Source organism: Ciconia boyciana, chromosome 13 (assembly GCF_034638445.1).
Source record: "Ciconia boyciana chromosome 13, ASM3463844v1, whole genome shotgun sequence".
In the NCBI taxonomy this organism is placed as follows: domain Eukaryota; kingdom Metazoa; phylum Chordata; class Aves; order Ciconiiformes; family Ciconiidae; genus Ciconia; species Ciconia boyciana.
The window spans coordinates 1093930-1116911 of record NC_132946.1 but is presented as its reverse complement, the minus strand read 5'-3'; the positions used below and the strand labels follow the sequence as shown (position 1 = coordinate 1116911).

At 57.6% G+C, this 22982-nt stretch overlaps 1 protein-coding gene across 1 annotated transcript in view; it reads left to right on the top strand.

Annotated features, from left to right (window-relative positions):
- CACNG3 (calcium voltage-gated channel auxiliary subunit gamma 3) overlaps positions 1–22770 on the top strand; it is a 35367-nt gene extending 12597 nt beyond the window's left edge. The window contains exons 2-4 of the mRNA XM_072878130.1: positions 17961–18044; positions 20193–20333; positions 21669–22770. Coding sequence (XP_072734231.1) covers positions 17961–18044; positions 20193–20333; positions 21669–22180 — 737 coding nt within the window. The 3' untranslated portion in view covers positions 22181–22770. The remainder of the gene's footprint in view (positions 1–17960; positions 18045–20192; positions 20334–21668) is intronic.
- Positions 22771–22982: the final 212 nt, after the last annotated feature.

Below are 22982 nucleotides of genomic sequence, written 5' to 3'. Positions count from 1 at the left end.
TGAGAATGGGGGAACGAACCCACGGAAGCAGCCGTAGGTAAGTGCCGGGGGAGAGGCAGGGCTGGGGGGCCGGTGCCGGCAGCACCGGGGCAGTGCAGGCAGCCCGTGCCGTGCAGGCGTAGCAGTGCAGGTCCCGGGAGGCTTCCCGCGTGCCTGGGGGAATCTCGTGCCTCTGGCAGGCACAACCCCTGCGGCTCTCTGTGCCGTGCCGTGGGGCACAGCCCTGCTGTCCTTGAAGCCGATGGCAAAGCATCACCTGGCTTCAACAGCAGCAGGATGGGCTCTTCTGCATGATTTAATGCAAAAGAGGAAGGAGATGGAAAGCATTGGCACAAGCTGTGAAGCTATCTGCTTGCCCATCCATCTCAAGGACTTTTATGTTTTTCTTCTCTCCCCCTTCAGATCTCTATTTGGCTCCTGGAAGGGCAGAGCCGCATGGGAGCCGGGGTTGTTTTGAAGCCCCGGAGTTGTTCTAGCAAAATGTTTTGTGCTTTGAGCCAGATTTGGGAAGCTGGGGGAAGGTGAGGCTGGTTTATGGCCAAGGTAATGGTGTGAGCGGCTCGGGGACCCTTGGGGCAGTTTGCCCGGCTCTGACCCGTGTGAAGCGGAGCGGGCTTGTGGCCGGCAGCGCGGTCCTGTTCCTGCCCCGAGGTTACCTGAATACAGAGCCTGCGGTGCTGGGGCTGTGGTGTGGGCAGGGGAAGCGAGAGCCTTAAACAGAGAAGTCCCACATGCTGCCTGTGGGCAGGAGAGTGCTTCGAGGGCCCAGGGATGCTGGTTGCAATGTGTTGGGGTCTCTCGGTGCTGTGAAGTTCCAAAGTGATGGATGAGGGACAGGACGCGCCATTCTCCTGTAGCTGTCCTCGCCGCTGTCCCCAGGCAGGGAGCACACTGCCGTGCCGAGGGGTTTCCAATGGCAAAGCCCTCCCGAAGGCAGCGGGACGGAGCGAGTGCTGTGCGATGGAAACTGCTCCGAGTTTCTGGAAAGCTTACCAGGGCATGGGTAGGCATCTTTCATTTCTTGGAGAGGGAAGGCAAGGTTGGCATCACTCCCTCATTCTCCAGCAAAGTCCTCTCCTAATGCTCGGTCTCTAGGATAGTCCCTTCTTGCTCTCCCAAAAAAGCCAAGAGTGAGACTACGGTGCTACTCTTGAATATTGCTTTTCCCCATCTGGGGCGTTGGAACCGGCTTCCCGGGGCTCTCTTCCCCTCCCGCAGATGGTGAGGAGGCGGCTCTGCCTCCCAGCAGGCAGCGAGCTAAATCCGTCAGCGCTGGATGCGCTCCGGTACCTGCGATAGCGAGCAGGGCTGGGCCGGACCCCGACCCCTGGTTACACCGAGCGGAGCGAGCCTGGTGCCAGCCGGGTGAGGGAAGGGGGGAGCCTGGGGTGCAGGCTGCCAGCACCCCCACTCCCGCACCAGCAAAGGTGCAGCACGGTGCCCGCTGAATTCACTGAAATAAACAGGCTTTGATGGATCGAGTCCCTTTTAGTGCATCAGCTGAAAACTTCAAATATTTATATCGTTAGGGAGATGTGACAGAAGTATATATATATATATATATAAAAAAAAAAGGCAGGTGCTTGAGTGGCAGTGCTGTATTTGAAGTTCAAATACTTACCTTCAAATCAATGCTATAAAAGAGGAAGAAAAAAATAAATTTAATATCACTTTTGCAAGGAAAACAACCTGCCGAGCCTCCTCCCAGGCTAAATGTGCTTTAAAGATTGACTGTGCAGCTGTAAAAACTATTGATGAACTGTAAACATGAAAAGATCGCCCTGCTTGTGGCCTGTCAAAAGCATTAGGTTGGAAATGCTCTGTGCTCCGCTCCAGCATGACTCACCGAGTCCTCAGCAAATGTGTTTATTTGTAAAGATCCTTATTTCAGAAATAGTGACCTTTTTAATGCCTCGTGCAGTGAGCTCAGAAATTTGAAATTGCCTTTTGGCAACTTGCAAGTCTTGCTGAAGCTCTGACAGTGCTTTCCATGGCGATTTACATATTTTTAGCCTTGATATTCTGTGCTGTGGGGCTCCTTTGGAAAATGATTTGCTTTTCGCAGCCCTCAATGCAATTCGGCATCTGCAGCGCTGGGCTGAGATCAGGCTGTGCAGAGGACACGGAGGGATTCGCTTACTCGCCTGTCGGGCTCTTTACAGCACACCTTCCGAGCCTTCTGCCTCTTTGAACCCTCCCTGGTTTTATGAACATCCTCCTTGAAAAATGGACCGTGGTATTAGTCACAAATTTGAGCAGCTGCTTCACCTTGAAATAGGGAATAGAACTTTGAAGCTGTTATTCCAGGCTGCTGTGCATCAAAGCACCAGGTTAGCTCTTTTGGCCATCGTGTTCATTGTCACCTGCCTGCCTGCCAGGCTGCCCGGGCTCGGGGTCTGCGCTCGCCGGCATGAGTCCCCCGTCGCTGGCACTCCGGCAGTCTGCCGTGGGTTGCACCAAAGCAAATGGGGCGACCAGCGACCTCGTTGCTCTGCGTCCGTGGCCTGTCCCCTTGTTCCGAGTCCCCACTTGTGCCATCAGATACCGGCACCTGGAGCAGTCGAGGGCAAACAGCAGCACTGCTCCTCGCTGTGCCAGGGCGTGCTGGCGCCCGGGGAGGGCGGGCAGCCGCAGGCAGCCGCAGGCAGCCGCAGGCAGCTGCGCCACTGCTACCCTGCCCCAGAGCATCTCCGTCCTCACAGCCCTCGGGAACTTCCTGGCAAGGCATTAAGTATCTCTGTTAATTGCTCAGTCGTCTCCTTCAGCACGTCTCTTCAAACTCTGGGATGTGAATATGCTGAATACGAAGTGTCGCAGTTGTAATAACAGTTATTTAACATTTCTCGGTCCTGTGACTAACGCTTCTGCCATTTGTGTTTGGTAGCGGGCGATAGCATTGCTCCTTTCTGTTGTTGTTCATCCTAATGCATTGGGGAAAGATGTTTTGATGGTTTCTCTACTGTTTGTTTGCGTCCTTTATCAGTGCTCTACAATTTCTAGTTGCTGATTTATATTCAGAGTTATGAATATCTCCTTTCTTCTTTCTGTTGGGCATGTTTTTATTTTTATAGCTGTTTACATATTAGCCAGGCAGTTTTTAAACTGATGCAAACTCCTGTTGCGGTTATGAGTTTTGGGGTAAAAGACTCTTAAATCATTCTCTATTCAGTCATACTTTTATACTTAAGTCCATTCTCCTAACTGATTTGGCTTATAATTGTTTTCTGCTCTGTGAATTGACCTTTCAAAGCACCAAGAATACATGCTAGTGCCTCGGACTCGCCTCTGTTTGCCCATAAGAAGCGTAATCAAGTCATGATTGCTTGGACTTGAGCAGCAACTAGTTTTTAATTCTGTGATCCATTCCCCTTCAGCTGTCAACACGGAGTCTAAAATAGCACTCCCCTGTGCTAGATGCCACGCTTCAGAGCTATGAAATTGTCATTTATAGGTTTTTAGAAATTCAGAGGACATTTTAATACTGGCGAAGTGAAACCTCCAGCTTCCCGTTATAATGCAGCTTTCTCTCCTCCTTATTATAACGATGCTTAAGCAGCCGCTGGTATGGCCTGGCCTCTGGTACAGCTCGGGGTTTGAAGCAGACACCAGAGCACCCTGTATCTACACATTATCTTTGGTTAAACCAGTTGCCGGTAGTTCAGACAGAGGATCCCAGGTTTTTACCCTCTTGACCCTTGTTTTTCCCACCTGGTCCCTTCTGGGCAGGTTTTATCACTGATTTTCAGCCCCATAGGTCTCTGGAGGGCTCAAATGCCACGTGGGTCAAACTCGCTCCAACAAACGCGCGGGTCCGGATCCGTCGTTTCACCATCCCAGCTCGCCGCCGGGATGCGCAGGCAACTGAAGCGCTGCCTTTTGCTTCCTTGGTGAGTTTTGTTCTCACCGTCGTGACGTTGTGCTGGGGAAAGGCTCGATTCTTCCCAGGTTCCTCCCTCCTCTTTTGCTGCTGGTTTGATGCCTCCGCGCCGCTGACCGCTGCCGGTGACCTCCAGCTCCAGCCTTCTCGGGGCGGATTCGGGCGCTGCTGCTTTCTGCAGCAGAAGCGCAGCTGCGTGCGCGTCCCTGCTGAAGGTTTGCTGACACACGGCAGAGCGCTGCGCTGGAGAGGCTGCAGAGGCTGAAGATGGACCGGGCTAATGGGAAACTTCAGCTGTTGCAGACTGCAGAAACAGTGAGATGTGACGTGACGCAGAAATGGAAGTTGCAGACCCTGTGAACGATGCTGTTTGGAGCAGCTGATCAGCAGCCTGGCAAGGGGCACAAGTCTTGGTTTGGTGCTCGCACGTCCGTGAGGTGACCAGAGCGGGCTGAAGGGGCACGATGGCTGGAAACGCGGTGGAGCCAGGCTAGAGAGACACCAGCAGGGCAGAACACAAAAAAACATTATGGTGAAAGAGCAAAGGAGAGAGAGAGACATCGTTTGATGCATGGAAGTTGTGTCCAAATAAGAGAAACAGAAAAGGGCATGAATTTTGACAAGTTAAATGAGGAGCCATTATAAGGCAGGCAGAAATGATCATGAAGGACAACTTGCTGAAGGCATAAAAAGCAATAATAAAATCTTGACTCTTAAACGCGTCCCCGGCTGCCGTAGAGTGGGTGTCTGGCAGGCAGCTGTGGCTCGGGGGGTGTCGTCTCCCTGCGGGAAAATGGGGGAATGTCTTCCCCTGGCAGCGGTTGCCAAACCTCTCTGCGGGGCAGGGCTCTGGGGAGCTGGCTGGAAAAGCGAGGTTTGGGAAGGTCACGGGATGGGAGCGGATCCGTGCCGCTCTCCCCAAGGTCGCTGTGCCTCCAGGCGGATGTGTAACACCGCGGAGTTTCACGGAGCGAAGCTGGGGGCTGGACGTACCCGCTCCGCTCTGGCAGGGGCTGCCAGCAGGGACCCCCCAGCACTCTGCCCAAAATGTTATCAAGGCCCAGGGAGGCAGGCAGCAGCGAGCAGAGGACGGGGTTACTCGGCAAAGTCTGTGGCAAGGACCGCGTGGCAGCCTGGCCGGAGGGTAAATTGGCCGATGGCATTTGCCGTGCACGAGGACAGAAGGATGCACACAGGGAGGAAAACACTCACCTGGGGAAACGTGGAGAGATCCCTGGGGAGAGCTTTCGGATGCACCAGTTCTCAGCAGTGATGGGAAGGGGATTAACCCAAGCCCTCGTTCCCCAAACGGGCGCAGGGCTCCCACGCTGCAGGACAGACCAGCTTTCCCCAAGTCCTGTTAGTAAAAAGCTTTGTGATCCAGGAATCTCCCGGGGCTGAGCTGACCGCCCCTGTTACCGATAGCTGAAGACGAGGCTGGAAGGCAAACCCTTCCCAGGAGCTCATCGGGTAACCCAAGTGAATCTAAAATGTTCATTAAACGAGCGAGAGCGGGATCCTGCCCTGACAGTGCGTCTGCGCAGGGGGAGCTCCCAGTGCCTCGGGCACAGGGATGCTCAGCCGGGGCCGGGGCTCCCGCTCCGGCCCCATCTCTTACCATCAACATCTCTGAGCAGGCAAACAGACAAAATATTATTTTTTTTTAATTGCTAGAATTGTATTAGTTTAACCAGATAAACTCAATCAGTGAAGCTCATTAATTTCTAGCACATGGCTTATTTACGCTGATGCTGGCTGCTCCAGCACTCATTTCGCTATCATAGGAACGTCAATTACTTTTTAAAATAAAAATCAATGTTTATTCACTGTTAAAGGTAAAACATGAAATGGTTTCCTTAGACATGCCGATGAGCGCTGTCCTTCCCAGCCCAATCCGAGGGTTCCCGGCACTGGTGGCCGGCTGCCCGCTGCCGTCGGTGTGCCGGGGAGGGGAGGGCAGCGCGTTGGGCCCCCGCGCTCGCCGCAGCCCCCTGCGCCTTCCTACCCCATCCTGGCCGGGAAAGCCCGGCCTCTTCCCGGGAGCTGGGCTTGCAGCGGGGCGTTTCCCTGCCAGGAGCTCCGCCGATGTGGAAGGATGGAGGGAGGAAGGAAACCCAGGGGAGCACGGGGGGAGACCCCGGAAGGCAGCTCCAGTGCATTACCTGATTACTTTTATAATGAGAAAAACAAAGCTAAACCCTGTGAAGCCATGTGAAGCAGAGTGCTAGAAATTACCCATCATTTTCAAACTTTTTTCCTCCTCTATTATTCAGAATTGTTTTGCTTTTCTGAACTGCCTTGTGTAGGTTGCAACAACCCCACAGATTCCAGAATGGGAGATGAGTCACTGTCAAAATGTAGATTTTTTTTTATTTTTTTTTTTCCTTTTAGCAATGCTGAAGGAGTAAAGTCTCTGACACACGCCGATCGCTGGCACCTCACAGGCTAAAACTGGCAGAAGCTCCCAGTCCTCCCATGGGTGTGAGTGCCTGGGCTGTGCCCACAGCCGCCCTGGCGTGTCCCCCGCGGGGATGCCCGTCACGGGCAGCGTGGAGCTGGGCGCTGCTCCCCAAACCCCGCCGAGCTGTCGGGGGTGCGCGGGGGGGCTCACTTCTTGCGCTGCTGTGCGTGCGTTAAAGATGTGTTTGCGCTGGCCTCGGCGTCCAGCCGGCACCGCAGAGCCCACCTCTGCCGCCTCCTCGCTGTTGTGCTCGTTTCGTTTGACTTGGGTTTTTTCCACTGGTTTTTTTTTTTACAACGGGGGAAAAAAAAAATCCTTCAGAAAAGGCATATCTGTGTAGGTGACTCTGCTCAGACACAAGCCACCACCGCAGAGAGGGGGAGAGAGTGTGAAGTAGAGATGGAGCCAGATTATGCCGGTACCCCGGTGGGAAGCTGGTGTGGGGCTGCCGGGGCGATGGGGATGTGCCGGGGGAGATCTCGGTCCTGGGGAGGAGGATTTGTCCCGCGGGACAGCGGTGGGGAGCCCAGCATCCATCCCAACAAGGAGTGAGCTGCTGGCTGCAGAGAAACACGGAGCAGGGGGCTTTTTTAAACCAACACACGGGTTTTGCCTTAATTTAGCTGCTCTCCAGTGGAGTTTAAGCAAACAGATGGATGTGTAAAGCGGTGACAGCCTATGGGCTGAGGAGTCACCAAGCCGATTTGATGGCGAGGACCGGTGCTCGCCTGACTCCCCAAGGTTTCCCTGGCTTTGGGAGGAGAGCAGACCCTGCGCTGCGCAGCGTCCTTGCCTCGAGCAGCTCTTCCAGATGGTCGCTGTGAGCCGTGGGTCTGGGGCGTCTGTAGCCGTCCCACCGGCCTTCCCTGACGCTTTTCTAAGCTGCTTGTGTTGTCTTTGGACCTGGGCTGTATCGAAGACTTGGTGATGTGGGAGGCGAACAAGATGCTGGGGGGTGGCTGGGACCCAGCGGCCCTTGCCGGGGACGCGGGGCTGCTGCTGCCGTGCGGGAGCTGCTCGGTGCCAGTGCTCCCATGCTGGCTCGAGCAGAGCCCTGCGCGGCGGCCGCTGGTCTCTGCGTGATGGAGACCTGAAACCCCAGAGCTTTGCAATCTCACACCGGGGACCTTATGCAAAGAGCCTCAGGATCCCTCGCAGAGCGTGAAGCTGGGGAAGGGAAGGAGTAAAGATGAATTTCTTTCTATCTCTCCAAGCATCTGGGAGGTGGGTGGGAGGTAAAAAAAGATGAGCCCTGAAGTTTTAATTCCTTGGAGATATTTAGGTATCTTGCTCTTGTTACTCAAGGGAGTGCAGAGCCTGAGCATCTCTGAGGATGTGCTGCAGGCTTGTACCCCAGCACTTGCCAGCTAAGCTTGGACCTCTGATTCTCCAACGAATATTAATTTTCAGAGAACTTAAACCATAATGACCCCACCACTTCCTCCAAGTGGATTTGGCCTGACGAGGTATCTTTAGGAAGGCCATTACTGTAAACCACAACTTAGGAGATAACCCACTTGAATTTATCAGGAGGTGCAGAGAGCTGAGGGCTGAAATGTGACCTTGCCCCAGGAGTTCTCCTCCTCCTGGCTGAGCCAACCAACACGAGGGGAGAGAGGAATTTTCTTCTCATTTAAGACCAGTGTTAGCTCATCTTCCCCAGCCTGAGTCTTAGTTTGCACACTGAGCAGTAACAACCAGAATAGTCCCTGGAAAACTGTTCCACTGGATGAAAAGTAATGAGATTTTAAAACCATAACTAGAGCTCTTTAGTCTTCTGGCTCTCTGGGTTAGGATCGATATTCTTAGCCAAATTTCCACCATCAGGAACATCATACTTTCCTCGCAACCCCTTCCCAGCCCCCCCAGCCCTCCCTGGGGAAAAGGGCTTTGAGAGGAAAAAGACCTGAGATCAAATCAGTTAATTGCCTTTGCATTCTCCAATAAATGCAGTGCAGAGAGTATGTACCTCGAAACACAAATGAACTAAAGCAGCAGTGACAAAACCCTGCTGAAACGAAACGTTACCCTGTGTAAGGCAGCCTTGTCCGGGGGAGAAGGGGTGACTCGCAGGAGACAGGCGTTAGTCACGTTATTTAACGCGCAGCTCGAGGATGCTCTGATCTGGTGGGGATGAGAGGGATCAAAGAATCACGCGGAGCGCGGGATGAAAAACAGCCCTGCAGGAGGGGAAGGGATGCCTTTTACAAAACCAGCGAATACAAAATGTGTTATATGAGTTCATCTCTTCCAAATTAAATCTGATGTTACCTAAAAGGCAGGGCTCGCTGCAGCGAGCCTGGAGCTATCGGGCAGGGACACCCTGCGGGCACCGCACGGCCGACAGTCCCATCGCCACGTACAGTGCTTGCACATGGAAAATGCCCCGGAAGATTTGCCAGCGGGAGAGGTCTTTCCTGCGGTGCCTGGGGACGCTTGGGCTGCCCCCGGGCTAGCTGCTTGCCAGAGGGTGCCCCTGGATTAAAGCGGGACCATTAAATCGAGAGCTTGAGCCGAGGCCGGCAGAGTCTGGCGCGGAGCGTGGTGGGATGCTGCTCTGCTGCCGGCCAAGGGCTTTGCGTTGGCTGTGAAGGACGGGGATGGAGCAGGCACCTCGGGAGAGCGCGCGCCTACGTGACAGCAGAGCTGGGTCGCTCACGCTGGCCTGCACGGCAGGGTGCCCCCGGCACCCCCAAGGCAGGAGGGCCGGGGAGAGGCTTCCTGCGGGGCTCAGAAGGTTCCCCGAGCCGTGGCCCCCAGGTTCAGGTGTCTGGTACCGGGGTCCGTTCTCGCTGCAGCGGGGGAGAGGGATGTGGGGTGTGGGGAGCGGCGGCTCTGTGCGCCGCTGCCCGCCCCAGCGGGTCCGTCATGACCCAGCACCGAGGTGGGGGCTGCTGGTCCCCCGGCTCAGCTCCTGGCTGGGCTTCTCGGGCTGCTCTCCCGGCGCGCTGGCTGCTCCTCCATGCAGTTTGGAAGTGCCTGCGCTGCGGGAGGGGCTGGAAGCTGCTCAGGGCTCAGCTATGGGGCGGAGGTTTTAACCCAGTGTCGTGGTTTAGCCCCAGCTGGCAACTAGGCACCACGCAGCCACTCGCTCACTCCCCCCGCAGTGGGATGGGGGAGAGAGTCGGAAGAGCAAAAGTAAGAAAACTCGAGGGTTGAGATAAAGACAGTTTAATAGGGAAAGCAAAAGCCGCGCACGCAAGCAAAGCAAACCAAGGAATTCCTTCACTACTTCCCGTGGCAGGCAGGAGTTCAGCCATCTCCAGGAAAGCAGGGCTCCATCATGCGTAGTGGTTACTTGGGAAGACAAACGCCATCGCCCCGAATGCCCCCCCTTCCTTCTTCTTCCCCAGCTTTATGTACTGAGCATGACGCCCTATGGTATGGAATGTCCCTTTGGGCAGTTGGGGTCAGCTGTCCTGGCTGTGCCCCCTCCCAGCTTCTTCTGCACCTGGCAGAGCAGGGGAAGCTGAAAAGTCCTTGGCGAGAGCAGCAACGACTAAAACATCCCTGGGTTATCAACACTGTTTTCAGCACAAATCCAAAACATAGCCCCATACCAGCCGCTATAAAGAAAGTTAACTCTATCTCAGCTGAAACCAGGACAGTATCCACCCCTTATTCTATACCATTTACGTCATGCTCAGGTCTCACATTATCCAATACATTCTCATTACCCACTGTCACCCTTCCCATCCTTTGATATAATACACACATATAATTCCCTTAGTCTATGGACCACCCCAACAAAATATTTGTAAAATGTCCATAAATGTCCACAAAATGTCCACTGAGTTCATTGAGTCCATGACTTTGGGCTTCATCTCTTGTGGTTGTCACTCAGGACAGGAGAGGTGGTGTGTTGCTTGGAGTTATTGGGCACCAAAGCCAGCTCAGGTCAGGTCACTGCTGCGCTTGCACTGCTTCTTGTAAGGCTTCTCCTCCATTTGTTCAGGTGGTTCCGGCTGTAGTAATTCCTATAACATGCAACTCAAATCATGGGTTACAACAATTTAAAGGTATATCCATTACAATCTCCACCCCTGGTCCTTTTGGGCCAGGTTATAGGGTTTAACATTGCAACGAACTCCCCCCCTTGCTCCTAGCCTGGCCAGCAACAAGGGGTTCCTGCTATAGTAATTCCCACAACATGCAACTCAAATCCTGGGTTACAACCATTTAAAGGTATTTCCATTACAATCTCCACCCCTGGTCCCTTTGGACCAGACCATCAGGTTTAACATTGCAATGAAGTCCTCCCCTTGCCCCTGCTCCAGCTTGGACTTATCCACAGAATGTAGTCCCTTCAGAAGTAAACTTGCTCCAACATGGCCTCATGCACAGCCACAGATGCTTCAAGGTGTACCTGCTGCAGCATGGACTTCATCCACAGCCACAGATGCTTCGAGGTGCACCTTATCCAGCGTGACCTTACCCTTGGGCCACAATCCCTTCAGAGGGATACCTGCTGTGGCACAGACATAACCATGGCCACAGACGTTTCAAGATGTACCTGCTCTGGCATGGGCTTATCCACGGGCACAGACGCTTCGGGGTGTCCTGCTCCCACGTGGATTCATCCACAGGTCACAGTCCCTTCGACTCAAGTTCACACCGGAGTTCCAGCCTGTCCAGTACAGCAGCACAGAAACAGCAGCGATGCCCTGGCCATCTGCCAGCCCAGGCACAAGGCCATTGCTGTTATCAACATGTTCCCAGGCACAGCACAGTAAGATGATCAGCAGTACAGCAGCACGGCAAGCAGCGAAAGCAAAAAGCAGCCACTAACGAGCCCTAGACTCTAACATACAGTAAGGCAAGCAAGCCTATGGCAAGCACAGAAGCCTGCTGACTAATAGCTAAACAGCAATAACAGCTATAAATTCTATCTGGCACATTCCAATCAAATCTGTCATTATCTCAAACCCTTCAAGCCCCACGTTGGGCACCAAAAAGGACTGTCATGGTTTAGCCCCCGCTGGCAACTAGGCACCACGCAGCCGCTCGCTCACTCCCCCCCGCAGTGGGATGGGGGAGAGAATCAGAAGAGCAAAAGTAAGAAAACTCGAGGGTTGAGATAAAGACGGTTTAATAGGGAAAGCAAAAGCCGCGCACGCAAGCAGAGCAAACCAAGGAATTCATTGACTCCTTCCCATGGGCAGGCAGGAGTTCAGCCATCTCCAGGAAAGCAGGGCTCCATCACGCATAACGGTGACTTGGGAAGACAAACGCCATCGCTCCGAACGTCCCCCCCTTCCTTTTTCTTCCCCAGCTTTATACGCTGAGCATGACGCCATACGGTGTGGGATAGCCCTTTGGGCAGTGGGGGTCAGCTGTCCTGGCTGTGCCCCCTCCCAGCTTCTTCTGCACCTGGCAGAGCATGGGAAGCTGAAAAGTCCTTGACCAGTGCAGCAACAACTAAAACATCTCTGTGTTATCAACGCTGTTTTCAGCACAAATCCAAAACACAGCCCCATACCAGCCTCTGTAACGAAAATTAACTCTATCTCAGCTGAAACCAGGACACCCAGCCTGGGCAGGGAGCGTGGTGCCGAGCTGCGTTTGAAGGACATGCTCGTCCTGGCCGGCCGGCCCCGTGCCACCGTGAGCGCCTCATCCCCAGCGCTCCCGCTTCCCGCCTGCTCGGCCAGGCTCACCCGGGCGCTTATGCCGGTTGATGTTACTGCTCTGTTGGCTGACTTAGCGGACTTCAACGTTCCGGCCCTTGGGGGCCGTGCCTCCCCTCCCCGGGCACGGCAGCAGCGTTTCCCGTTGCCGGTGGGTCTGTGCTGCCCGGCCGCTGCCCCCAGAGCTCCCTGCTCCGGGAGCTGGCAGCAGCGTCGGCCGTGGGAGAGCACCGAGGCGGCGGCGGGTTGTGCAGCTGCGGATGTTCCTCCAGGGAAGAGGGGAGGAAAGTGAAACGGGAAGGCTGTGTAATGTGACAAAGGATTATCTTGCAGGCTTTGCGGCTGGCACTTGTCCAGCTGCTTCAAACCGTTGTTTCTGTGGCTCCTTGCCGGTGCCTGTTGGCCAGGCACCGTCCCTGCCTGTTTGTGCATCCGGGGTCTCGCGTGGGGAGGCTGAGCTCGCCGACAGCCGTGCGTGCCGGGTGGGCCCCACGCGTTCTCGAGCAGGACCCTGCTAGAGGAGGGGAGGGGCAGGTCTGGTTCCGCAGTAAGAAAAAAGGCGAAGGGAGAAGCTGTCCCGTGCGGGGGTGGGCAGAGGGAGGCAGTGCCAGCCGACCGGGGCCCCCGACACAGGCATGCTGCCCGGCCGGGAGGCTTCGGAGCGGGGCTGCACGAGCTGCCGTGAGCCGAACTGGCTGCTGCCGCGTCAGGCTCTGGGCAGGGAAGTGCAGCAATAAGCTAAGTTGGCTAATCAGGATTCACACTAATAGGGAGAGAAAATTACCCAGATCTACCACAGAGACAGCTGAGCGGGGATGAACAACCGCAGCAGCACGCTGCCTTTGCTGGCGCTCTCCTGGCCAGCAGATGAATTAAACCCAAGGTGGTGTGACTCATGCACGCAGCGCAGAGTCGCGTCGCAGGCACGGGCATCAGCTGGGGAAATTACTCGTGAGCAGGCTGGGATGTGCCGAAACCAGCAGCCCCCAGCAGCCCGGCGTGCTCCCGGCTGGCGGGAGCTCTCCTCTTCCTCCTGCGAAGGGAGAGGAGCCCGACCGCCGGCACCAAAGGGAGCGGTGGCTGCGGGGGGAGGCAGCGGTGCCCCAGCCATCCCATCCACGCAGCATGAGCTGCTCTGGGAGCCGTGCCCAGGCCAAGGGCTCGCAGCTGGATGCTGGCAAGGGGCACGGTGCTGCCCAGGCGAGGTGTTAGCGGGAGCTGAGACCGTGAGTGCCGGAGCAAGCAGCTGAGCCTGTACCTGAGCCAGGACAGCGTCCTGGTGAGTCCCGCGCTGGCCAGTCCTCCCCAGGGGATTTCTGCATGCCGCCGGCCCCCGTGCTGGGCAGGGCTCGTATCTCGTGCCTGAGCTCGCAGCCACAGCCTCAGTTCTGGCAGGGGTCAGGGGTGGCACAGAGCAGGCAATCCGGCATCGCTTCTGCCTCGAGTCCTCGCTAAGAAAACGTGGCCGGGGAAGGAGGGTGAAGTTAGCAACTCCAGAGGTTACGGGCTGGGACAAAACCCGCTTCCTTTATGCCCGTGATGTTGTAACACTTCCTTGACCGGGGCCCAGCTACAAGGGCAGGAGAGGAAAGCCTGGAGTTGCATCTGCCATCATGGGGGGGATGGGGACCGGGGGCTCAGGTTGTGCTGGGCAGTGCCTGGGGCATGCGTGCGGGCAGCCCGGCTGCTCGGGGCAACGAGCCCCCGGCCAGGAGCGGCCACCCTGTCCTTCCCTGAGCCCTTTCCAGCCGCACCCCCCTGGGGCAGGGCTCCGTCCTCAGGGAGCGTTTTGGGGGTCACGGGGGCTTTTTGTGATTTAAGCCTTGTTGTGGTGGTTGTTTGGAGGCTGGGAAGTTGTGTGTCAGGCGACTCAGCGGTCGCCATGGCGACAAGCATCGGTTAATGAACAGAGGGAGTAAAGGAGCCAAAATAAATGTCAGGGTCCCTGCTCGGGCTGGGGCCGCCTTCGCTTTGGGGGGGACAGATTTTGCTAAACCACCCGCAAGGTGCAGGGGCGAGCGAGGAGCACGGCGAGCCCCGCCTGTGCCGCCTCTAAACGTGCAGCCCCCGGCCCCGCTGGCGCGCGTGTGGGTTGTCCTCGTCCCCCCGGCACCGGGCAGCTGGAGCCCCGCTGCCCGCCTGCCTCGCTGCCTGCGGGGACACGATGCCCTGCGCCCACCACAGCGTCGGAGCAGTCTGCAAGTGGCACTGAGGCCGCTGTGCTTTCTCCCTCCTGCTGCTGGGCCGTGACTGCCGGGGCTGCTCGCTGCTTCCCTCCGCAGCAGGAGGGAGCTGGCATTGGGTCCTGCAGCAGCAACACTGAGCAAAGGCTCTGCCCCTGCCCTGAGAAAGTCACTTGAATTTTTAATTTTTTTTTTTTTTTTTTTCCCCATCCCATCTCTCTTGCAAAGGAGGCATTAGGGTGGGACAGGCAGGGCTGAGGGACGCAGAGATCCCGGTGGGCAGATGCAGCGCAGCAGCTGCGTGCGGTCCCGGCTGCTGCGGAGGGAGGGAGGGATGGATGGACGGACGGACGGACGGGCGTCGCACCCCGGTGAGCCCCTCCCCGGCCCTGCCAGCCCGCAGCCAGCAGGGCAGGGAGATGTTTGCATCCGAACGGGGCATCCCCCGCAGTTGCAGGTGCCTCCTGCTCCGAGGCTTGCCCTCGTCCCTCCCGGGCACAGATTTACCTTAGACATTGTGTGTGCCAGAAGCGAAGCCCCCGGGGGTCCTGGCTCATCCAGCCGCTGCTCAGGGCAGGGGGGTGCCAGCCCCTCCAGCCCAGCTCTGGGTTTGGGTGGGGGCTCAGCAGCACAGGGCGCCTTGGAGAACTTCAAAGAGATCAAGCCCAAGAAAATTAGTATTCTCGTTTGCACGCTGTGCTGATGGGCTGACTCAGGCTCTAAACTCCTTTCCCACGTGGCACCAAGGGAAAGTTTCCTCTGGTTAATCAGATGATGAACACTGGCCCCAGTGTTCATCACTGGCCCAGGGAGGCTGCTGCGGAGGGAGATGCTCCTGCGCTGCCCGGGAGTCGGTGCCTCTGGAGAAGCTCTTGCAAAGTCCTGCGCGGGCGTCCCTGGCTGGCAGCAGCTTTGCAGCCGTTAAAAGTCGGGGAGGGCAGATCCGTCCCACCAGCAGCTCTGGGGTGTGTGGGGCAGAGCCCTGCTGGCAGGTACGGGGAGAAGGTCGGAGAAGGTGGGTGGAAACCCGACAGCTGGGAGGAGGAGGAGGAGGAGGAGGGCTGTGCTGTGCAGCGCCATCCTCCCGGTGCCCGGTGCCTCCTCAGCCCCGTTCGTGGCACCCGTTCTCAGCCTCCCCTTCGCCCGCAGTTCCCAAAGCAACGGGAGCAGGCGGTTCTCCCTCAGATGCCGTGTCTTCCACTTGGATGACAGCTTGCCACCTCCAAAGCTTCATCTCCAGGCTTTAATTGATGCCTGTCACGATGCTCGGCTCCCCCAAGCCCCTATCAGAGTGCAGACTGACAGCGTGCCACTGTGCGGGACACCGTGCGGGTTGGCTTCTCTTGCCTTGAGCCCTGTCCCCTGGCAGCACGTCCTTTCTGGTCCCATGGGAGGAGGGGACGGAGCCAGCGTGACCTGACCACGTCCTCCAGCACTGGTGTGGTGAGGGATGCCCTTCCTGTAGGGAGATGCTGCAGGAATTCCTCCCACCTCGCCCTGTCCCTTGCCACTCCAGAGAAGTCACACTCTGCGCCTCATTTTCCCCATTTATAATATCAAGGACAGCATTTGTTGGCAGTGCAGAGGAAGCATCGTGCACACTCTTGCATTTGCATTTGCTGCTTGCTTTGGAGAAGACAGCTCTGTGAATCCTGCAGACAGAAGCGGCTGCTGTCGCCCCAGGCCCTGAGGAGCCGCGTTCCCATCCAGCACCATGGCACGAGCCGAGCTCTGAGCCGTCCCCAGCAGATACCGAGTGCGGCACTCGGTGTCTTGGCGGGCTGCCACGAGGAGCAGGCTCGCAGCGTCCGCAGGAGGTGACGGGCTGCATCCATCACAACAAATCCATAAGCACAACTGGGCATAGCCGGTATTTTTTTATTAGTTTTTAATGCCTTTAATTTCTCTCTGCCTGTCCATCAGTAGCACATGGACCAGACTGCTGGGGCTGGTGGATGGATGAGCAGAAGAGGCGAGAGCCCGGTCACAGGCAGTCCCTCCCCCGGGCTGTCCCATAAACACCTCTGAACCATAAGGCTCTCCCCCTCCCTGGACACGGCTGTGCTGCCCCATTTGCGCCCCGCATCCACGTGTTGCAGCGTGTAACCGAGTCCCCAGCACATCACCTGCCTGAGCCCGACTCGTCCTTGGCTTTTTCCTCGCATGGCACAATTGCACGGCTTTGGCACAGGAGAGAGCTGAGCCCGAAAGCGCAGCGAGGAGAAAGCCAAAGCAAACAGGCAGGCGTTTAAAGGCGAAATGCGTTTGTTTTGCTTCAGAGGCAGGAGGGGAAAAAAGCCACAGAAAAAGAGCCTTTTTTTCCCCAAATGCTAAGTGGGAGGCCAGCAGATGCCAGAGCATCTGCCTCCTTCCCCAGGCCTTCCAGGCAGCATTGCCGGTGCCCACGGCAGTGGGGCTGCTCTCGCCCCCGCTCCCGAGCTGTGCCGTGGGGACCCACGAGCCGGAGGGGAAAGGCGGCATGTGCGGAGCTCCCGGTGGGACCAGGGCTTGCGGTGGGACCGTGCCACGGGGTGGGTGGCACTCCTGCCCGGGCCAAGCTTAGCTGCGATGCCCACTCGTGGCACCAGGGGCTTATCCATGGTTGTGCGTGGGTGTGTATACGTGTGCGTGTGCTGTGGGGGACGCGTGAAAGCGGGCTGGAAACAGGGTACAGACAGGTCGTCTTGGTGACTCTCTCCCTCCTCTGGCCTCTGCCCCAGCTGCCCGTGCCCCAGGCACGACGCAGGGCTGAGAAGTGGCAGGAAAGGGTAAGCAGGCTAGAAACTTTTTGTAGTCATTTAAATGAACTCATCTGTGCCTCCAAAAAAATCCCATCCCGGAAGCTAAGCTGCGGCCCAGATGTTACTTTAGCAAATGTGCTGAGGATCCTCATCTGTGCGGCAGCCGGTGCCCTGCATTTGTAGGTCAGCGTAAATCAAAGCTTCCATGCAGCCGAGGGGCTGGGCAGAGGAGCCAAACCGGGGGACCGGGCTGGTCTCTTGGTGCTGCGGAGCCCCGGGGTGGGGGCTCTGCTCCAGCAGCCGCTGTGACCCCGGTGCCATTGTCAGCTCCCCCAGCAGGGATTTGCTGTGAGAGCAGATGACCCTGACATCCCCGAACGAGCCCGGGGCCGCAGCCACGGAGCTCTTTGCCTACTGCATCTGAATAAGGTGTTGCTGGGACCTGAAGGCCGGGAGGGTTTATTTACAGCTGCATCGATTCTCTGTCAGAACCGATGAGGGGTTTGCCCGGGTGGGTGGGTGCTGGGAGCCAGCAAGCGCCTGTCCTGCTTTGCCTCCGCTTCGCTGGAGAAAACGGGGGCCAGGCGAGTCTTGCCGTGTCCGCGGGTGCACCCAAGGAGGGGGGAAGCTCAGCAGCAGCCGGGCAGAGGCAGTGCCGTGCTGAGCCCCGCCGAGCTGCCGGCGGGTCCTGGCAGCACCGGGCAGCCAGAGGGGAGCGGGAGCTGCAGGGCGGAGGGGCTCTGTCCGTGGCTGCCGTGGGGCTGCGGGGGGAGCAGGGCAGCTTGGGCATCTCCTCCCAGCTCAGCAGCCATGTTAATGACAGGACTTAGTTTGAGGTATAAACGTGCAGCCCCGTCAGTGGGGACCAGCAGTGCTTGGAGGGTGCAGGAGCAGCCAGGGACCAAACCGTCCCCGGGGACCAGGGGCAGCGCTTGGGTCGCTGACAGCCCCGTGCTGAGCAGTGCCCGAGCGGCTCCCGGGCTGCTGCCGTGCCAGCCCCGTCTCGCGCATCCGGCAGCGTCCCCACCGGTACAGAGGGGTTTGAAGGTTTCCTGGCTTGTGTCTCCCCAGGAACCTTCCGAGGAGTGTGCAAGAAAATCGACCACTTCCCCGAGGATGCGGATTACGAGCAAGACACGGCTGAGTATCTCCTCCGTGAGTCTGCTTTCCCGTGGCGCGGCAGAGCTGTGCACGCTCCCTGGGGACCCCGCTGCCCCATGCTGCGCTGGCACCCCCCTCCCCATCCCCCAGCACCCACAACTTCACCCAGCGGGTCCCCCCCACTGCTGGCAGGTGGCCAATGGGTCCCAGCCCCCCAGGCTCCCTGCACAGCAGCGGTGACCTTCCAGGTTACCTGAGAGTGGCCGTGTCACGCCGCAGTAGCAGTGTTAACGGCACGTTTGTCTGGCACTTGCTGTCCCCGCGGCCGGTCCCGGCAGCTGCTGTGCAGCCTGAGCTTGTTGGGGTGCAAGGACGGCCTTGGACTGGGACCCTGCGGGTCCCTGGTGCGGCACCACAGGGGTGCCGTGTTCGTGTCGTCTCCCTGTTCCTGGAGTCTCTGCAGCCAGGCGGGATTTGCTGGCGCTCGCTGGGAGAGCGTGATAAGCGTCTGCCGCACGCTCTGCCAGCAGCAGCTGAGTGCAGGGAGATGGAGTGGAAATAGAGCTGGCGGCTCTCCTGGGAAAAGCAGAGTCCTCCTGCTCCCGGGGGCCAGCAGAGTCCCTGGGCAGGACCCGCAGGGTTTTTACGTGGGGGGATCTGAGGCTGGGGTGAGGCTGACCCTGCGGAGAAGAGGCACCATCCCACGAGCACTTTGCAGACACGTGCACGAGCGAGCGCTGGGGCACCGAGGCGCAGGGTGACAGACGCTGGACACAAATGACGCGCACCCTGACATGCAAAGCAACACGGACGTTGACTGTCCGGCACGTTGGCAAACGCGCACGTGTGTGACAGACGCATGTGAAGCCTGCACGGCAAAAGGTTCATTTGAACACCTAAATTTCCAGACGAGTAAGAACGTAAGCAGCAGGGACACGTGGCACCTCGGAGGCGTTGGCATCTCTGGGCTCTGAGCTGCTGGGGCTGGGAGGAATCCCCGGGCGTGAAGTGACCCCCCGTGCCCATCGCCCTGTGCTCAGCCCCGATCCCCGGGGCCGGGCACAGCCCCTGCCTGCCGCTGCTGCTGCTCATCCAGATGTTGCTCTGAACTCCCCATTTTCTAACTCTGCAAGGAGCCATCAGCTCTGCTCACCCATCTGAGAGGGGAACGTCTTAATGGAACCGGTTTGCAATTTTAGTAGATTAGCGTTTAAGTTCTTCTCCCACCCCCTCCCACATTTAAAACAAAAAGTCTATTTTAAAGCCCCCAGAATGGCATTTTAATGGGGCTTCTCTGTATTTCTGTGCTTTTAATAAAGGTCCTGATAGAGGGATGAGAGCCCAAACCAAGGCACAGTGTATTTTCAGTGCAGCAGGTAGTGATTTGCTGCATTCATTACTCTTTACTGTCATGTTGGAAGCTGAACTTCTGATAGGCCATGCAGAAAAGACCTTTCTTTGTGTAGCTCTGGGTCAGTGACTCCCGAGCGTGCAGCGACAGGCGCTGCCGGAGCTAAGCCCCTTGGGGATGGAGCTCAGTGCCATGGTCACGGCATCACACGTGGTGGGCTTGGGGTCTTGGGCTTTGTGTTCATTTTGACAATGTTCCTCCCCTACATCAGCAAACAAGTTTTTTGTTGAACCTTAGGTGTGTTAGTCGGTAACCTCTTGACTTTCGAAGCAGCTGCGATAGTTTGGGGACCCAAGGGACAGGTTCCTGGCCCTTGTGTGGGCAGTACTGTTCCTCGCCAGCCTGGTGAGATCTGGGGGGTTTCTGCAGTCCCTAGGCTCCAGAGTCACGTCCATAGCCTAAACCCACGGGTGGTGTGTTTGGTAACGGGAAGGTAAAAGGCTAGTGCTGGCTGTGTGACAAGACCGGAGGAAATAATTCCTTGAAATAGCCTCGGAGGAGAAAAAAAGAAACTCAGGGTTTAAACTATTTTTGTGATGGGAGGCCTGAATCACAGGATTTGCAGGGCTGATGCTGGGCTCCAGAGCCAGCTCAGAGCAGAGCAGCTCGGGGACAAGCAGAGGATGCACGGGGGGGGCTGGTGCTGGGTCTCTCCCATCCCTCGTGGCAGCAACCCAGCGTGGCATTGCGACAATTCTTTCCGGGTGCCGGCGTTGCTGCGGGAGATGCCGGCAGCCCGCGCTGCAGGAGCGATGCCTGGAGCCGACCCTGCTCCGCTCCCTGTCCCACAGGCGCGGTGAGAGCGTCCAGCATCTTCCCCATCCTCAGCGTGGGTCTGCTGTTCTTCGGGGGCCTGTGCGTGGCGGCCAGCGAGTTCTACAAGAGCAAACACAACGTCATCCTCAGCGCCGGCATCTTCTTCGTCTCTGCAGGTAGGAGCTGCCCAGCGGGGACGGGAAGGGGGCGGCTTTGCCAGTGTGGAAGTGTGGGAGGACATGGGAGAGACGGCGACAGGTCGCGGGTCCTCCCAGGCCGTCGGCACAGAGGGATTCTGGGGTTCGTGAGCTGCCCCGTCCTGGTGGAAAAATCCTCACGGCAGGGGAAAAACAGCAGCGGTTTCTGGCAAGTGGTCGCTGTGCTAGACAGCGCTTTCAGCAGCCACCCTGCTCTGCCCGAGCAGTCTCCCTGCGGGTGCTGGAGCCCGGAGGGGCCCCCGCAGTGCAGCCGTCCGGGTGGGGGAGCACCTGCCCGGGGCAGGTTTTGGGGGGCTCTGCCCTCCATCGCCGCCCAGCCTCGGGTCGCGGGGCCGGGCGAGGGCAGGCGCTGTGCTGGCAGCACCGGGGCCCGGGCAGCAGGCGGAGGGGCTGCCGCAGTCCGACAAGGAGAATCACTCTTGAGAGGCCGTTCCTTCTGGATTACGCATTTCTCTGTGCACTGTTCCCCAACGCTTCCACTGATTATCATATGACAATGTCTTTGTCTCAAGGAACTGCTCTATTTTGTGTTTTTCTTCTCCCCACAAAGAGACAAATTACTCTCCCTCCTTCGGCTGGCAGGAGCTGCTGATGCAGATGAGAAAACAACAGAAAGAACATAATCGATTCATTAAGTAAATCCAGGAATACATCAGCCGCTCCCCTGCCCTGCGGCACAGCCCCGCGGCGCTGCTGGCGCTGCAAAAACTGCCCGGATCCCAAATAAAGCCTCCGGGCTCCACCAGAAATGAAAAGAGACGGAGCCATTCCCGCTTGCCTGCGCTCCCAGGGCCGCGGCAAGCCGGGGACCATGCCGGAGGGATCCCATCCGTGCCCCGTGGGTTGGCTCTGCTCCAGCCGCAGCCCCGGCACCGGCTGGGCTCCTGCAGTCCGTTGCTTAGGGAGCAGCTCTGTGGAGCAAAACCAGCTCTTGAAGTGTCCCTTTACTAAACAAAATAGTGGTTGCTCCTCCTGCTCCTTCAGTATAGGTGACTATACATATATACTGGGTGCATGTGGATATAGGTGTATACTGGGGACGGCAGCAGAGGTCTGTGAGGCGTTTTGGCCCCGGTGTGCTGGCAGGTGGGTCGGTGCCCCATGGGGATGTGACCATGGTCCCCGGCACCCTTCCCGCCTGCCGGGCACCCTGTGGATCGTGGTGGGCAGGAGAAGGGCCGGGCTCCTCCAGCCTGCCTCCCTCCGCTGCCGGGAGGGGATCGGGGTGCTGCTGTCCCCCATCCCTCTCCTGCTGCTCAAGCGAGCCCCTCTCCCTCTCGTCCTCCCCTAAAGGTCTCAGCAACATCATCGGGATTATAGTCTACATCTCAGCCAACGCGGGGGACCCAGGGCAGAGCGACTCCAAGAAGAGCTACTCCTACGGCTGGTCCTTCTACTTCGGAGCCCTGTCCTTCATCATCGCCGAGATGGTGGGGGTGATCGCCGTGCACATGTACATCGAGAAGCACCGCCAGATCCGTGCCAAGTCCCACTCAGAGCTGCTGAAGAAGTCGGCCTTCACCCGCCTCCCCCCCTACAGGTACCGCTTCCGCCGGCGGTCCAGCTCCCGCTCCACCGAGCCCCGGTCCCGGGACATGTCGCCCGTCAGCAAGGGGTTCAGCACCATCCCCTCCACCGACATCTCCATGTTCACCCTCTCCAGGGATCCCTCCAAGGTCACCATGGGGACGCTGCTCAACTCGGAGCGGGACCACGGTTTTTTACAGGTCCATAACTCCATCCCCAAAGAGTTCAAGGAGTCTTTGCACAACAACCCGGCCAACAGACGAACCACGCCGGTCTGAGGCGGGCAGGGGCGTTTTGTCAGGCTGCATGATATCATCCTCGTGACGGTGTAACCCGTGAAATCCCGTTTTTAAGGACAAACCCAGATGGCTCCCTGTGCCCCTGCCCGCGGGGCTGGTTTTTCACTCCCGAAATGCCACTGGCCGGGCCAGGCCACCGTGTCCACGGTGGGACTGGGACCCCCGCGTCCCTCCCTCCCCGGCGGGGAGGGGAGGGGGCTGTGCTGTGGCCCTGGCCGTGGTGCCCCTGCAGACTGAGTGGGGCTTCCATCCCTGCCCGGGACAGTGGCTTCCCGAGGTCTCCATCGTTAATGTTGATCATAATCGCAGTGTTACCTTAGCTGTATGTCCCATGGAAATGCTGGCGATAGCCCTGTCTGTGAGAATCCTTAATCTGGTAGTTACATTTCAGCGAAATCGCCTGGAAGTCCGGAGTTGGAAGCACTGAGTCGGTGCCGTAGCGAGTGCTCGTGTTACGAAACCCCTTTCCCTGTCGTGATGGATGGAGTGCTCGGGCTGGGTTTCTCTATGGCGTTTCGTGCATGCATTAAATAGCTTGGAATTCAATTTTGTCATGTCAGGTTGGAAGAAACATCCTTTTGCAATTTTCTGTGGTCTTGAAAGGGCTTCTTTCTTTCCTTCTTTCTTTCCTTTTTTCTTCCTTTGGTGCATTCAGGCCATGAAAGGACTCAGGAGCAAGAATTCCTCCAATGACTGGTAGCAATTAGCCAGCATTTAAGTAACCTCTAATGTTGCAAGAAAATGAATTAATTCCCTAAAATTAATACACACGCAGTCACAA